General features: G+C 40.1%; 1 protein-coding gene across 2 annotated transcripts in view; it reads right to left on the bottom strand.

The window, feature by feature from the left end:
• Positions 1-14,774, bottom strand: part of pi4kaa (phosphatidylinositol 4-kinase, catalytic, alpha a) — a 34,260-nt gene that overhangs the window by 11,052 nt on the left and 8,434 nt on the right. The window contains exons 13-40 of one of the 2 annotated variants that reach the window (XM_088071082.1): positions 14,601-14,730; positions 13,729-13,858; positions 13,548-13,643; positions 13,284-13,467; positions 12,254-12,354; positions 11,977-12,145; positions 11,666-11,716; positions 11,240-11,348; positions 10,434-10,570; positions 10,221-10,354; positions 10,043-10,125; positions 9,889-9,959; positions 8,580-8,704; positions 8,390-8,471; positions 8,188-8,271; positions 7,984-8,073; positions 7,634-7,753; positions 7,216-7,308; positions 6,634-6,790; positions 5,918-6,045; positions 5,670-5,828; positions 5,430-5,581; positions 5,083-5,190; positions 4,442-4,662; positions 1,909-2,064; positions 947-1,026; positions 659-858; positions 162-249 (exon numbers count right to left, since the gene is read on the bottom strand). In XM_088071082.1, coding sequence (XP_087927208.1) covers positions 162-249; positions 659-858; positions 947-1,026; positions 1,909-2,064; positions 4,442-4,662; positions 5,083-5,190; positions 5,430-5,581; positions 5,670-5,828; positions 5,918-6,045; positions 6,634-6,790; positions 7,216-7,308; positions 7,634-7,753; positions 7,984-8,073; positions 8,188-8,271; positions 8,390-8,471; positions 8,580-8,704; positions 9,889-9,959; positions 10,043-10,125; positions 10,221-10,354; positions 10,434-10,570; positions 11,240-11,348; positions 11,666-11,716; positions 11,977-12,145; positions 12,254-12,354; positions 13,284-13,467; positions 13,548-13,643; positions 13,729-13,858; positions 14,601-14,730 — 3,438 coding nt within the window. The remainder of the gene's footprint in view (positions 1-161; positions 250-658; positions 859-946; positions 1,027-1,908; positions 2,065-4,441; positions 4,663-5,082; positions 5,191-5,429; positions 5,582-5,669; positions 5,829-5,917; positions 6,046-6,633; positions 6,791-7,215; positions 7,309-7,633; positions 7,754-7,983; positions 8,074-8,187; positions 8,272-8,389; positions 8,472-8,579; positions 8,705-9,888; positions 9,960-10,042; positions 10,126-10,220; positions 10,355-10,433; positions 10,571-11,239; positions 11,349-11,665; positions 11,717-11,976; positions 12,146-12,253; positions 12,355-13,283; positions 13,468-13,547; positions 13,644-13,728; positions 13,859-14,600; positions 14,731-14,774) is intronic. The other variant, XM_088071083.1, reaches the window with a different exon arrangement.

The following is a 14,774-nucleotide window of genomic DNA, read 5'->3' as shown; positions in this document are numbered from 1 at the left end:
TTGATGGGATAGATGTGTTGTCATTCAGGTAAATGTTGTTTGTGGTAAAAAATATTTCTTTGTACAGTCACTGTTTTGTTCAGTATTGTCAATGAATAAAAAGACATTTGAAACAAAGAAAAGTAAAATTGGTTGAGCTTCACTCGACTGAGCGATCTCACCTTGACGGCCTCGGGTACGTCACTGACAGCTCCGGGATCCAGCCTCACCAGCCGGGTCACCTCAGCAACAATGGCGTCATTCTTAAACCTGAAACACCAAAGAGTGAAAAATAATCACATAAACTGAAGATTAGGGTATTTAAGTGGCTGTTACTAAAATCAGAATCAGAATCAGCTTTATTGGCCAAGTATGCTCACACAAACAAGGAATTTGACTCCGGTCAGCTTTGCTCTTAATGTACAAATTAAACATTAAATGTAAAAAAATAAATAAAAACAGAAAATTATAGTTTTAAATGTACATATGTACAAGCCCTAGTTAAACAATTTTAGCTAATATATACAATTTAAGTAAAAAAACAAGTTAAAAAAGAGTACAAAATGTGCATTAGTGAATATTCTGACTCTCTGTGACATTAAGAGTTCATCAGAGCGACAGCCTGCCGGAAGAAGAAACTGTTTATTTGTGGTCAGAGAGAGAAAGAGCGAGAGATGACCTGGTCGGGAGCTGCATGGCCAGGTAAGGTGCGATACCCCAGGCCAGGTTGACGTTGTCCTTCCACTGTTTCTCAGTCAGACTGATGTATTTGGACCTCCAGTTGGCGATGCTGGTCTCCACCGACTGCTCCGTGGCGATGGCCAGTTCCTGAGTGGAAAGCGGGTTGTACCACGTCGTCAGCCGCTCGATCTCGCTCGCCTGGAGAGAACACGGAGCGTGAAGGGCAGGTGACAATGAGCATCGGGGCTTTAATACAGAAAAATGACAATTTACTATCAGCACTCACCAGTAAGGCCAGCAGCAGAGTCCTGCGCTTCATGTAGTATTTGTGCAGCTGCGTGCCTCGGTTACTCTTCTTAGACGTGCCTTTGAGGGGAGGAGATATGAAGACAAACCACTGAGTAACTTTACATTTTTAAGGCGTTTTTTATCTGTATCTCTGTTTGTGTTCTCGTGAAACATCATCAGTCACAGCGCAGGTGCTGCTTTTTACTCTCTGAAATCCAGGAAAAGTGGCTAAATTTATTTCAAAATCATGTTAAGAAGGAAACAACCCAGAAATTTGCAAGAAAAAAAGTAAAAAGAAAAAGAAAATTACCTGAAAATAAAAAAATATATAAAATAAATAAATAAAAACTATAATAATAAAAGCATACAAAAAGTAAATTGCCTGAAAATGTGCGTTCAAAATTATGATAATTCTATAAAATAATTTAAAATATATGAAATTATGATAATTCTAAATATAGTTCTCTAAAAAATCTCTTAGCTATTTTAAAAATAATTTTCTAAATCAACTACTTTCTTGTAATTTGCAGCCCACGTCATGTTTTTCTGGAAAGAAATCAAATCAAAATGGTTAAATGCTTTTGAAATAGATCTGAAAGCAGCACAAGAACAGTGATGGCACTCCAGGTTTCAGAGGTTTAATTATTTAGTCTCTGTTTCTGGTTACTAAATGTGATGTTTAAACGAAAGACAAATTAATTAAAAATAAATAATTAAAATATAAATTAAAAAATTAAAAATAAATAGATTTCAAAATATCAAATAGAAAACAAGACAAAAATTTAAATATTTGTGAAAGGTGTCTGTAGGTTTCAAAGCATTAATTTGAGGTCCAAATTTTGCCAAGTTAAAAGATTAATGTACAAACAAACACAGGCAGAGTCCCAAACATACAGGTAAGAATGTTTAGAAGGTGACGGAAATAAAAACCTTCGAGGACCGGAGTTCATGAGTCGGTACCTGATTTCTTGGAGGCGGTGGACATGCCGCTGGACAGCGGGTAGGTGTTGATCCATCCCTGCCCGCTCTGCTGGGAGCGAGCGCTGGAGTCCATGTTGCTCCTGAGGTCGGCCGCGTTCATCACCGACAGACTGTTCAGGGACGAGTCCTGATTATCTGTTCACATACAAAGAGACTCAGTATGGCCGAAACACAGCAAACTGGTGTAGAAATTTGGAAGAAAAGCTTTTTTTTCCACACATAAAGCCATCTAATGTCAACATTTTGACTTCTACAAAGCGATAAACATTAATAACAGTAATGATCGATGATGAGGGAGTTTCGGAAGAGCGAGATGATGCGTCAGTTAGTCCTCTGCTGTTGTGATGGTCATGCAGTTCAAAGCAGGGAGACCTGGGGCTGTAACGGTTTGTGCCGAAACATCGTGGAACAAGGGGTCAAAGTTCAGCGCACGCAGCCCCCCGCGCAGAATATACATAAGAAACAAAATCTGGAACCAAAGTTAAAAAGTGTGAGGTCTGCCAGGAAATTTTAAGCTGTGCGCCGTTAGCAACACATGCTGAGATTAACACAAGATGACCGAATACATGAATAAAAGCGAGCGATTGTGTATCAGACGAGTGTGACGTGTCGGCGTTTTGGATGATTTGACATATCGTCAAGCTTCAAATAAAATTAGACGCTCTTTTACTAGCTCAGTGTGGCAACACATTTTGACAAATAAAGGCCTGTCTCAATTAGAGGCTCGGTCTGGTTACCATGGTTACCATGCAGTTTATTTTTAAAGAATAGTTCAAATTAGTTAGCTGCTTATATCATGCAAACAAACATCACAGTTTAAAGTTTTGTCAATATGAGCACCAAAAAAGAGCGTATTATCGGCATTGTAAACAAGAAAAACGCAAAAAAAAAGATTAGTAGAAAATTAGAAAACTTTTTTTTTTTAAAGCTCAGAAAAATGCTCAGTGAACTATAGTCATAGTTATCATAATTATACATTTAAAATTAAATTATTATTATATTTTTTAAGCATGTTTAGATCATTTTTTTCTTTGTATTTTTTTGTTTGGACTTTTTGGCAAATTTTCAGATAATTTTTTTTGTGCTTTTCACAGATTTCTTGCCAACTTCTGGGTCATTTCTTCTTGTGTTGCTTATCACCTTGATTCAAATTTTTATGAATAAAAAAGGGCAATTTGTCCAATTTCAAAGGGTTAAACAAATAATTTCATTGCATTTCCATCACTGCTAAGCAACTTCTGCGTAACAGGAATCAAAAGCTTGCCCCATATAGACGCCTGTTTTTAAGCAAATGACAGCCCGGGGTTTTAATTGCAATTTTAAGATTGCCAAGATTGAACTAACAGAAATACTCATCTTAACACACAAGTTTAATTTTATATAATTCTATATTGTCTTTCGGGGAAGGTGTTTGTTCTGTATTTGTTCACTGTGATACAGAAGTGTCTGAAATGTTTCTTAGCTTTATAATGAAAATAGCTGACCAAAGTTATCAGAGGGCAACTAATTAACAGCTGACAAATATCTTTTCCTTCTTCCAAAAATATCAGTCCATGATAAATACAGAGGAGAAGCTGATAGTGCAGGGATATCCATTACATTTGTCACATGGAGGACATTTTAGACTTAATACACACTTTAAAAAACGTCTGGAAGAAGATAAGCAACAAAATTGGGATTTTGGGTAAGTAGGCTATGATATGGTGCTGGTTTTGGTCCTCTAGCAAAGTAAAGTGAAACCTGCCTCCACGCCCTTAAAAGATGGCACAAAATGGACATCCAGCTGCTGATTTAGTTTTTTCAGGTGCTAAAACGACGCAGCATGTGTCCTTACCTGTGTGCTTTTGTTATTTTTTGCTGTACCAAACGGACCCCTGAGTACCGTTACAGCCCGCGGGAAAACCAGCAGGATTCACATGTAGGTAGAACCTGCCTTGAACCACTGATACTGGGTCAGGTGTTATTTGGTCTTGTTAATGCGCGAGGGCGAGGGGGGGGGGGCGATTAATCTGATCCAGGATCAGCAGTCAGAGGACTCGTCTACCTGAAGCGCTTCGATGTGTATGAGAATGAGACCATGTCTTTTCTCGGGGCGTCGGGGATGAAGAGGAGAGGACTTTCTGGGATGGAAGAAAAAACATTTTTGACTTGTAGTTTCTTCTTTTGGAGCTGATCAATCGTGGAGAGGGGCAGACGGGTGGGGCTGACATGATGAAGAATCATGCGTCTTGACGCGGGCGACAAATTTGCGCTTTTCCTCACAGCTGCTTACAGACCGAAAACAGTTTGTGAAAGTATGAGAAGTCAAACAGAAGAAGGAAAAAGGGGAGAAAGTGTATGAAAAAAAGAGGAATTAGGATGAGGAAAAAAAGCTATAAAAAGGTGGGTTTGTTTTACAGATAGATACCAGAATCTATCAGCAGCACTGTGAGGACAAACAGCGTCAAATTTGACCCGCGTAAAAGCATGCCCCTGCTGCAGTGCAGTCCGAGCTCCACCGCTTTAGGCTTACTTAAGATAGAAATCGGAGTAGTGCTGGACACGATAAGCGATCCAAATATCCCGGCAGAGAGCGTGCTCGGGGCTGGGGTAGTACCAAGCTCACCAGGTGGGACCAAGTGGCACGCGGCCAGGTACTTCTTGTCGGACAGGATGCTGGCGTAGAAACGGATTATGATGCTGATGTCCTCGCGCAGGTGCTTGTCGCCTTGGGTGGGAAATTTTGGAGACACGCTGGAGGAACAGATGCGGGGGAGTTAGATCATCAACAGAACAGAGTTGGTTGATTTCTCTTTCTAATCATGTTTTTTTAAAGGTGTTTCGGGGTCGACAGATTACCAGCCTGACTGATTTTTATATTTGGCATTTTGCCGATTATCTGTATTGGCATTTTATTTTAAAGATTGCCAATAAAATTAATAGATGAAAAAGTGTGCGTGTTATACCCGACCAACACCAGGGAGGACAGTCTGCAATATATGCAAAAAAATTGTCTGCATGGGAGGAACTTTTATTTCTATTTATAGTTTTTTAATTAAAATTTTTACTGGACTGGACTTTACTGGACTATAAAAAAAGTAATACATTTAAATTCATTTAATGACTGCATGAAAATATTTGCTTCAACGCCGAAATGTGAGTGTGTGCAAGTACCTGAAGTAATCAAAGGCTGTGGAGTAGATCTTCTCTCGGAGCACGTTTCTTACAGTTGAATTGGTGAGGACGTCAGAGTGGAGCAGAGCCAGACCCAGAGTCAGCAGCCTGCAGCACAGAGACATTTCATTGCTATAAAAACATCTGCATCACAAAATGTTTCTTTTTAAAACAAATCTGCATCTTTGAGCCAGATTTTTGCTGATTGCCTTTTGAAATAATTCGCACTCTTTCACTCTTTGCTCCAAGATTTAAATTATTGTGAAAGGTGTCTGAAAGCAGCACAAGAAAAGTGAGCATAGAGATAATAACACACACCATGCATCATCTTTAGGCTTTGTGTGTACCTGAAACGAGGTCCAATGGCAGCTACGTGGCGGTTGAGGCTACTCTTAGCCCCGCCGACGTTCAGAGACAGCGAGCGCTGCAGCAAACTGCCGAAGATCTCCACTTGATCTGCGCTGGAATACTTTGCTATCTCAAACCTCTGGACTAGAAACTAGAGAAATACATGAGAGGCAGTAAGTGGAGGAAAATATTGATGAGAGCATGCAGGAATGAGAAAAGCAGAGTGCCGTTTGTCTGACCTCGATCCATATCTGGTGCGGGGTAACGTCTGGAGGGCAGGGTATCGGCTGGCTCTCTTCCGACGCAGCCAGAGGATCGGCCTCCACCTGAGCGTCCGAGAACAGGCCCATCTTCAGCTCCACGGTCATCTGCCACGCTCCCGCCATCTCTCGCATAAACTAGGCAGCCAAAAGAGGAGACTGACAGTGTGCATAAAAAACAACAAGGACACAAAATAATTGAGAAAAAATAACAAACATGTATGTACCGGTACTTCCACTCCGACACGAGCTGCCAGCAGCCACTCCCAGCAGGCGATGGCCGTTTCCATGCCGTGAGCTGTAAACATCTTGAGAGGAGACCAGCAGAGGTGATGCAGGAGCTGAGGATCGCAGTCTGGAGACAAGAGAAAGTAGCTGTCAGATCACAAATCCAGAGCATTTTAACCCTCTGAGACCTGAGCAAATCAGTTTCTTTTAAATACACAGGGAGAAGGCAACAAGCAACTTAACAACATTGTCAAAAAAATTGCAAGAAATTAGTAAAAGAAATTACAAGAAAAATACCTGAAAATAAGCAAAAAAGAGAAAAAAGAAAGGAAAGTAAAAAACAAAAATAAACAAGAAAATCACCCAAAAATTGCTGACATTTTTTTAATTTATCTTAGATAATTTTTTGGGCTTTTAAGCCTTCAACTGAAAGGACAGACTAAGTGTGGGGAGAGAGAGCGAGGGGATGACATGCAGCAAAGGGCCGAGGCCGGAATCAAATCCACGGCTGCTGCGGTGAGTGGGAAAAATTTATTTTTAAAATGTGCAGCATTATTTTTCTTTAACATAATTTTGAAATCAAAATATAGTGATTATAAATATTGTTTTCTGGCCATTTTTCAACATCTGCGTCTGAATACAGCCGAATAAACAGAGCCCTGAATTTAATCTAAAACTTAACAATTGAGTCAACATCACAGGGAGAAAGGGAAACCTTTGGTGTTGATGAGCAGGGCGGCCAGTTTGAACATGGCCTCGGTGAAGGCTTCGGGCTGCGCGGACTCTAAAGCCTCCCCCATCTGCTTGATCATCAGCCGGCTCAGATCAGACTGTCCTCGGACCGCCTGGGCGAAGTGGATCATTCCTGATACCTTCAGACAGAAGAGAAAAGATGTGAGCAGGAGAAGCAGAAGTATAAAAGTATTTTATTTACAAAGACAGATTTAATGTTCGTGAGATCTTGCTGCATTACAGGGTTCCCATTAGATTTTCAACGACCCAAAATACTTTTTTTTCCTGCCCCACTTACCTGCCGTTTTTCAAACATATCAAATTCTAGCTCTATGCATACATGAAGAGAGAAGCAGAACATAGAGACACAATGAAGAATTGTACATAATGGTAAAAAAACCCTCACATTAACGCCTGTTACAGCTACGTTATGTCGAGTGTGGCTGCATTACAGTAAACTGAAGTAATTTTCGACACCAGCCAGACAGCTCTAGCTGTTCTTTTATTTTCCATGTATGAATGATAACACATAGCCGTAATATTGGGTGCGTTTTGGTGATTTTACCTCTCCAGCATATCTGTTTCGGAGGTTTAGAGAGGCCATGAAGTTGGAGTAGTCCTTCTTCACACAGGCTGGCCTCTCCGTCAGCTGGGTGGACTGCAGCAGAAAGCATATCAATCATTATTAGGCAGAAAGAATATAAAATGTCAAAATCAAAAATTAAGTAACAAATGCGTTTTTGAAAGCAGCTCTGCGTGCACTGTTTTCTTGCTATAAATATTCTGGAAGTTTATCACAATTGTTTGTGCAAATTAATCTAAACTTAAAATCATTGCCGATGGTCATAAATGATAAAAGAGTGGCTGAGGTATGTGGTGTCCCACAAAGCTCCATTCTTGAGCCACTTTTGTTCCTGACACTAAGCAGTGACTTTTGCAGCATTAATAAACATTAGTATATGAAGAGTCAGTTTGTGACCTACCCCCAGTGTGGTGCTCTGTCTGTTGTAACCAGCAAAGTGCAGGATGCTCTCTGTGGCCATGGCCAGGCCGGTGTGCTGGGAGAGACCCGACACCCAGTTCTGATGTTTGTTCAGATACTCCTGGAAAAAAACAAAAACAAAAAAACATGAAGTACACAGTTGAAGCGTGTTTTATACCTAAACAGTCAAAAAATCCAAAGCTATTCAGTTCATTATCATGCATGACAAAGAAAAGCATCAAATTTGCACTTTTAAGAAGCATGAAACCAGCAAATATATATATATATAACATTTTGCCACATGTTGCATACTAATTTTATAAAACTCAGAGTTTCAAAAAGAAATGTTACCTGGAGGTGTGATTTGGTGACAGATGGCGCCCACTTCATCGCCTCTTTAAGGATCTCCCCACAACGAGCAGCAAAATCCTTCACGATGCTCTACAATTTAAGATACCATATGTGTTTGATCATTTTAGACTAATTACAGATGGAGACATTTTTGAAAAGACAGTATGTAATGCTGAGTACTGCATGAGATGAGTAAAATTTTACCTCTCTGGCTTCGTATGTATCTGGGACAGTGATTCTGTACGGCGTGTCTGGGATGTCGTAATAAGGTTGGTCTTTATGAATGTCCTGAAATTGCAGTGTAAACATCACTTTCAATGCCATGGTAAACACATCTGTTTAGTATGAAAACAGACTAAGAGATAAATGTTACACCACTGAGGAGTCCACATTTGTAATCACTTACTGCACTGAGTGAGAGGGACAGCGTCTGCAGGATGTCCAGCATCGTCCTCAGCACACGACCGCTCCACAACAAGTGGGGGAAACTGAGGAGAGAGAAAAATGACTGCTGACACTAACCTGTTTTAAACAGTTTATAAAAGAGCCTGTGCACTATTCTGAGTGACAGAGTATGTGTAAAGATGCACTCTCACGTTTCGGCCAGGCCGGACAAATATTTGTCGGCCACTCTGCGGATCCTCTTGTGGATGTGGTTGAAGTTGACCAACAGGAACTGAGCGTGACGTTCCAGCTCCTCCTCATGGGCTTTGGTTTTGGGCTGAAATTTGTTAAGATTAAGACTGAAATGAACATCTGACTATTTTCTATATTAATCTGTAAATCATTTGGCCCTTGAAATGTTCAAAAGTGGCGCAATATGCCCATCTTTTATATCCAAAGTAATGTCACCAAATGTCATGTTTTGCTTCTGACAACAGTCCAAAGTTTAGGTTACTATACACTAAACAGAGAAAAGCAGCAAATCTTCACATTTGGGAAACTAGAAAATGAAATGTTTCATACATTTTACAAGACAAACTGATTAAACAACTGATAGAGTTTCAAAGTAGTTGCAGATTCTCTCTGATGGGCATCTCTGATATTACATGCTACCAGACTGATGTTTTTCTTATTTAGCGTATTGCTATTGTAATTCATGTTTAGGCATTGGATCCCTTTTTAAAATGTATCAACAAGCTATATCTATATTAATTAAAATTTGTTTTATTTTAATTAAATTATTTATTTATTAACTATCAGCCAGTTTAATTATTTTTTTCTCCTCTATCCTAAATTTTAATGTTTGTAATACACCTGATTTCATTGCTATGCACTTTTTAGTGCGCCCATTTTGAGTTAGGCTTTTTTTAAAAAAACATTTTTTTCATGTCTGTGTATGTTTATATAAATGCAAAATTACTTAAATAAAGTAATAAAATGAATTGCATTAACTATAATTAAGATACAATCGTGGTATGTGCTAAGCCTGCAAATAAGTGCCAGGGAGAAAAAAATTGCAATTTTTTAATTTACGAGGTATTTTATACAGTCTATGTTATTTACTAAGATTACAGATGTTGGAGTGTAAAAAATGTTTTCTGCTGCTGAATATTACTGAAAACAAGACACTTTTGGAATTGCAGGAGAACAGTCTGTATATATATTATAACAAATTATCACCATTTCACTTTCTTTAATAAACGGTGGTGCTTTTCCCAAATGTTACATCTCTGACACAGTCTTCTCTGCTGCAGTGATAAATCAGCTGTGGAGGCGACATGTATTAATTTTTTACACCCCTCGCCTACCTTACCATACATAATGTAGAAGAGGCAGTTTTCAAATGTGCCTTATTGTTTGAATGTTGCAGGCATAAAACATTTGTGCAATCCTTCACTACACAAGGACAAATGCACTCGGGATCAAAACACACTCTAAACAGGATATGAGTGAAAAACTTACTTTTTCAGCCATCATATGCAGAAAGACCTCAAAAACCTTGTCGCTAACAGCAATCACACACTGCATCATTCCTGAAAAGAATATATAAAAAATTAATGCATATAAAAAACAAGTAATACAACAAGTTTTATGTCTTTTTTTTGCTTCTGCTTACCGGATTTATCCTTCTGTATCGCTCTGTCTTCAAAGTACCGAAACATGACCTGGAAACGGTCCGAGTCCAGAGCACGTAGCATCCTAAACGATAAAGATCGAACAAAATTATATATTAAAATCAGAATCGGTGAACATGCACATAAGCCAGTCTATACTATGTTGACATGTTGGTTTACCTCATGTACTCCAATCTGTAAACAGACAGCAGATATGTGGACATGGCAAAGTCCAGCTTGTTGATGAGAGCAGCCACCTCAGGAGGAGGATCCAGCAGGTTGATGATGGTGCTCCGCAGATCATTCAGCTCCGCCTGAAACACGACAACAAACCATGAAGAAGTGTCTTCCTTATGTGAGCGTGTCTGTGCACGTGTGTGAGCGCTCTCATACCGGAGTGACGGTGTCGTTCTTCAGCGCAGAGTTGTACTGCAGCTCTGAGCGTAAAGGTTCCCCGCTGGGAAACGTGAGCAGCGGTGATTTGGTGGCAATCTCACAAACTCCCTCATACCACTCCTCTGGCCACAGACCTGAAGATTTTAACAGAAACAGCTGTATGATAGATTAAATCACTGATACTCAGTTCACAGCTGGAGGGCCAGACAGGGTGCCAGGTGGCCCCGCAACCATTTTCTCATTCATCATAAAAATAAAGTTATTCACATTGGGAGTTGTTTTTGTACTTTTAGGATCCATAAAGTGTGCATAAAAAAGAATCAAAATAAAGCTTGTTTATTAAAAAAATGCCAGTAAAGGATCTCCTGCACCCCAGACAGAGGTCCCAGCTAAGACCCCAATGTCCTAAAATCCTAGAAACATCCTAAAATCTGAGAAATGTCCTAACATTTTAGAAATGGCCTAAATCAGACAAACATGCTAAAATCCTAGAAATGTGAAAATTCCCAGATGTCATAAAATCCTAGAAACCTCTTAAAACCTTTGAAACATCCTGACGTCCTGGAAATGTCTTAAAATCATTCAAATGTCCTAAAATCTGAGAAACCTTCTCAAATCTTAGATATGTTCAAAAATCCTGTTTGGGGGCTGCTTGGGGATGTTTAGCGCTTCTGCCCTCCTGTCATTTTTGCAAAATTGGCCCCAGAGCAAAGCAAGCTGAGTGTCCTTGGACTAGATCATATTTAAATTAAGTAAAAATCGAATTGCCTAATTCAGCGTTAGATGTTTTGGACAAACTGTACCTGAGCCTTCCACAGCAAACCCCATGACGACAGAGTACAGCCAAAAGTCCCTGAAGAGCTTCTGCAGACGCGGCTTGGCTTCCTTAATTGGTGGCAACCTCTTAGTCAGCTAACAGCAGAAGAAGACAACAGAGAATATTGCTCTGTGATTATTATGGTATGCAGTAGATATCACCCTGGAGAGCATTTAAAATGTTGTACCTGTAGGACATCATCATTTTCTTTTAAAAAAACACAAAGAGGAAAAAAGAAACGAAAGTAGAGGGAAGAAAAGATATGCAATTATCCTGCTTAATGTACTATATCTGCATCAAACAGGCATTATAATTGTATACACTGGGGAAACAAGTTCTGTATTTTTGATGCTGACTTTGTAAACGTCACAAAAAATAAATAAAAAAAGCTACAAATATCCAGAACACTCACCACTGCAATAACAGGAATTAGGACACCGAGGTTTCCAGCACTGCTCGATGCCTGGAGAGACAAAGGAGGAGAGGAGATGGGTTACTTCATTTTTGCACTTTGGGAAATAATAAAACATATTTCAAGATATTCTAGCTGGAATATACACCTGCGTGCTTTTCATTGGCTGCTTATGATGCAGCTAAGGTTGAGTCAGGGTCAACGTTTTTGCTGGGCTGCTTCTTTTTTGGAGCTTCTCCCTGCGTGTTGACACTGCAGCCTCTTTGCTACTGTGTTTGTGAAAGTGTGTGTGTGTGTGTGTGTGTGTGTACCTTCAGAGCCGGGCCTTTGTCTGAGGCTCTCTCACTCGCTCTCTTCCCTTCCAAACCCAGCTGCACGAAAAGCTCCAGCAGGTTGACGAGCAGCTCGTCGACCATCTGCTCAGCCTGGAGGTTCGCCGCGATGTTCCCCAGAGCATTTATCACCGCCAAGGAGCAGTGTCTGCACACGGCAGAGGACACATTCACTTCACTCTCATGACACACTGTGAGTAATAACGAGCGTGTTCTCCCACTTTCTCATGAACCCCGACAGCTGTATCTGTGTCACCTGTATCCGTGGTCCTTGTAGTCTTTGGTGGAGTAGATCATGGAGCTGGCTTTCACGCTGATCTGCTGGAACAGATTCCACACCTCCTGGTAGATGTATTGCTAAGATGAAAGGAAAAAATACAGCATTAGATATGCTCAAAAACAAGTATTTACAGTGGTTGAAAATAACAGTTTTTACATAAACCAAAGAGCTGTGCATTTCTGTGATAGCAGATCACTGAGCCAAGACCCCAGGATCAGCGCCAGGCTCTGAGGTTAATTTTACATAATGGCCAAAAGTGGAATTACTCCTTTCAGGTCCGTTTTGGATGCAAATGAGCCCAGAAAGACTTTTTCTGATTGGCTTATATCGGGAAAGAGATGTCTGTAAATAAGTGGATAATTTTTTGTGAGACTCAAAATCCTCGTTTTACTCATTTTACTATCTAGATTCAAGCCATCAGGTTTGATAACATTTGAAAAGTCTAAAAGAGCCGCAAGATTAAATTATTTTATCGCCATTAAAGAAAGCGAAGCACTAAACCCGAAGTCAGTCACTCTGCCAGTGGAAGTTAGCCGCTCGGGCACACTCAGCCGCTGAAAGTCTCAAGTGTGCAAGCCTCATGGGCCCTGTACTTCAGAAGATCCAGGTGCTTTGATACAGCTGAAATAGAGCTTTTTTTGCTTCATGCACTACAGAGCAGCTCTCATAGGAATGAAAGGGACCCCACTTCCATGCACTGTGCTCGAAGAAAAATGTATTTAAAATTTCAGACTTCCTGTTGTGTTTTTTAAACTCTTGGGATGTTAAATGAGCATCCTAATTTTCACCTCTGGGTGAAATGTACTATGGGGGCTGCTTGGTTGAAAATTTCTAGGTGGCGCTATTTATATATTTTCTCACACCAGAGGCGAAAAACCACCACCAGTGGTCACAAGTTCTGACGCGCTTGCAAAGTTGTGCGAGTTTTCAAGCTCCTTTAGACACTCAAAAACATAGAATAATGATAAACAGAGCAATTCAGTTACTCGCACTCACAAATACTCACATTGCCTGTAATGACCATGCAGCCGAGCTGGTCTATGATGAGGACGTCGAGCTGCGACGGAGGCTGACAGAACTTCTGCTGGAGGATCTGGAGGATTGGCTCCATGACTCTGGGGGTGTCCCGTAAGGCCACCGCGATGTGTCCCAAAGCCCTGATGGTGTGGTCTGGGATCAGGTGAGCGTCCCTAAAGAAGAGAGGCAAACATCTGTAAATACACTCCAAAAAAACTTTATTATCATCAGTATGACATGACACCTGACTCACTTATCATTCTCCTGGTAGATGTAGAGACGATTCGACAGACTGGCGAGAAAAGCTTCCACAATGACGTTATCCATCGTCAGTCCGGCTTTCAGGCACCTGAACACAGGAGGAGAGATTGAAAAGTGAAGGCTGTGTTGATACTTGTGTGCGTGTGTGTGTGTGTGTGTGTGTGTGTGTTCACCTGCAGATGTTATCGATGGAGATGTCCCGCAGCTGCTCGTACATGGAGGGCTGGCTCTTCTTGCTCGAATGGGTGCTGAGGGTTGACTGGGAATGTTCGTTGGTCACGTGGATCTTTATCTCACTTCCCCCTTCAAAACAATTAAGGTTTGATAAGAAAACATTTAAAAGAAATGTAGCCCAACGTGCTTTACAAGAAAGAAATCACATACACAACATGCTTCACATCACAAGATATAAAGATAAAAGGACCACCAAGTAAAAATAAAATAAAATCAAAACAGAATACATAGAATTCATCTTCACTTTGATAAAAACCTGCTTGATAATACTAGAAAAATAAGATAAAATTAGGATAAAAACTGAATCCACAGAATGCATAACACAAGATGGAAAATAAAAAAACAAATAAAAAAAAACATTGACATTATTAATAAAAATAAGGCTAAAAACAGAGTATATAATTTGTGTAAAATAAAAGGAAATACAATATTTAAAGAAGTAATAAACTCTATTTAAGTCAAAACTTAGGACATTATCCTGTCTTTTGTTAATTCTTTATCTTCCTTGAAGGATTAGTTTGACTAACTTTGTTTTTTTCAGAGCAAACTGAACAATTTCTATATTCACCTGCTGTTTCTTCAATTGTGTCTATTGTTTTTTTTTTTCTGGGGGGGGGGTGTTGGGGATATGTGGATATGTTGTTGTAGCTGTGAGCCATGTTTTCACATAATGACATAAATCTGGGTGTTATGTGCTTTCAGACGGTTGTATGTTGTGAATTGATGACCGAATAAAGACGTGAGAAAAAGAAAACACTGAAGTGGAGACAACAGTGTTATTGAACTATGACACGCTCAGATGAGTCGTTACCTGGAGTGTACTGGCTGTGGTATTTGTACAGCTTCACCAGGACAGGAGACGGGACCACCAAGAAGTCTCTCAGGGACATGGTGACAGAGTGCGCCACCACGGGGAAGCGCTCACACAGACGACCCAGACCCTAAAGACAAAGACACGAGTGTGTAGAAAACAGACAACTAACTG

The sequence above is a fragment of the Plectropomus leopardus genome, chromosome 20 (assembly GCF_026936395.1).
Source record: "Plectropomus leopardus strain MGB_pleo_1.0 chromosome 20, ASM2693639v1, whole genome shotgun sequence".
In the NCBI taxonomy this organism is placed as follows: Eukaryota; Metazoa; Chordata; class Actinopteri; order Perciformes; family Serranidae; genus Plectropomus; species Plectropomus leopardus.
Note: the sequence above shows the minus strand (reverse complement) of the source record. Positions and strands in the feature narration are given on the sequence as shown.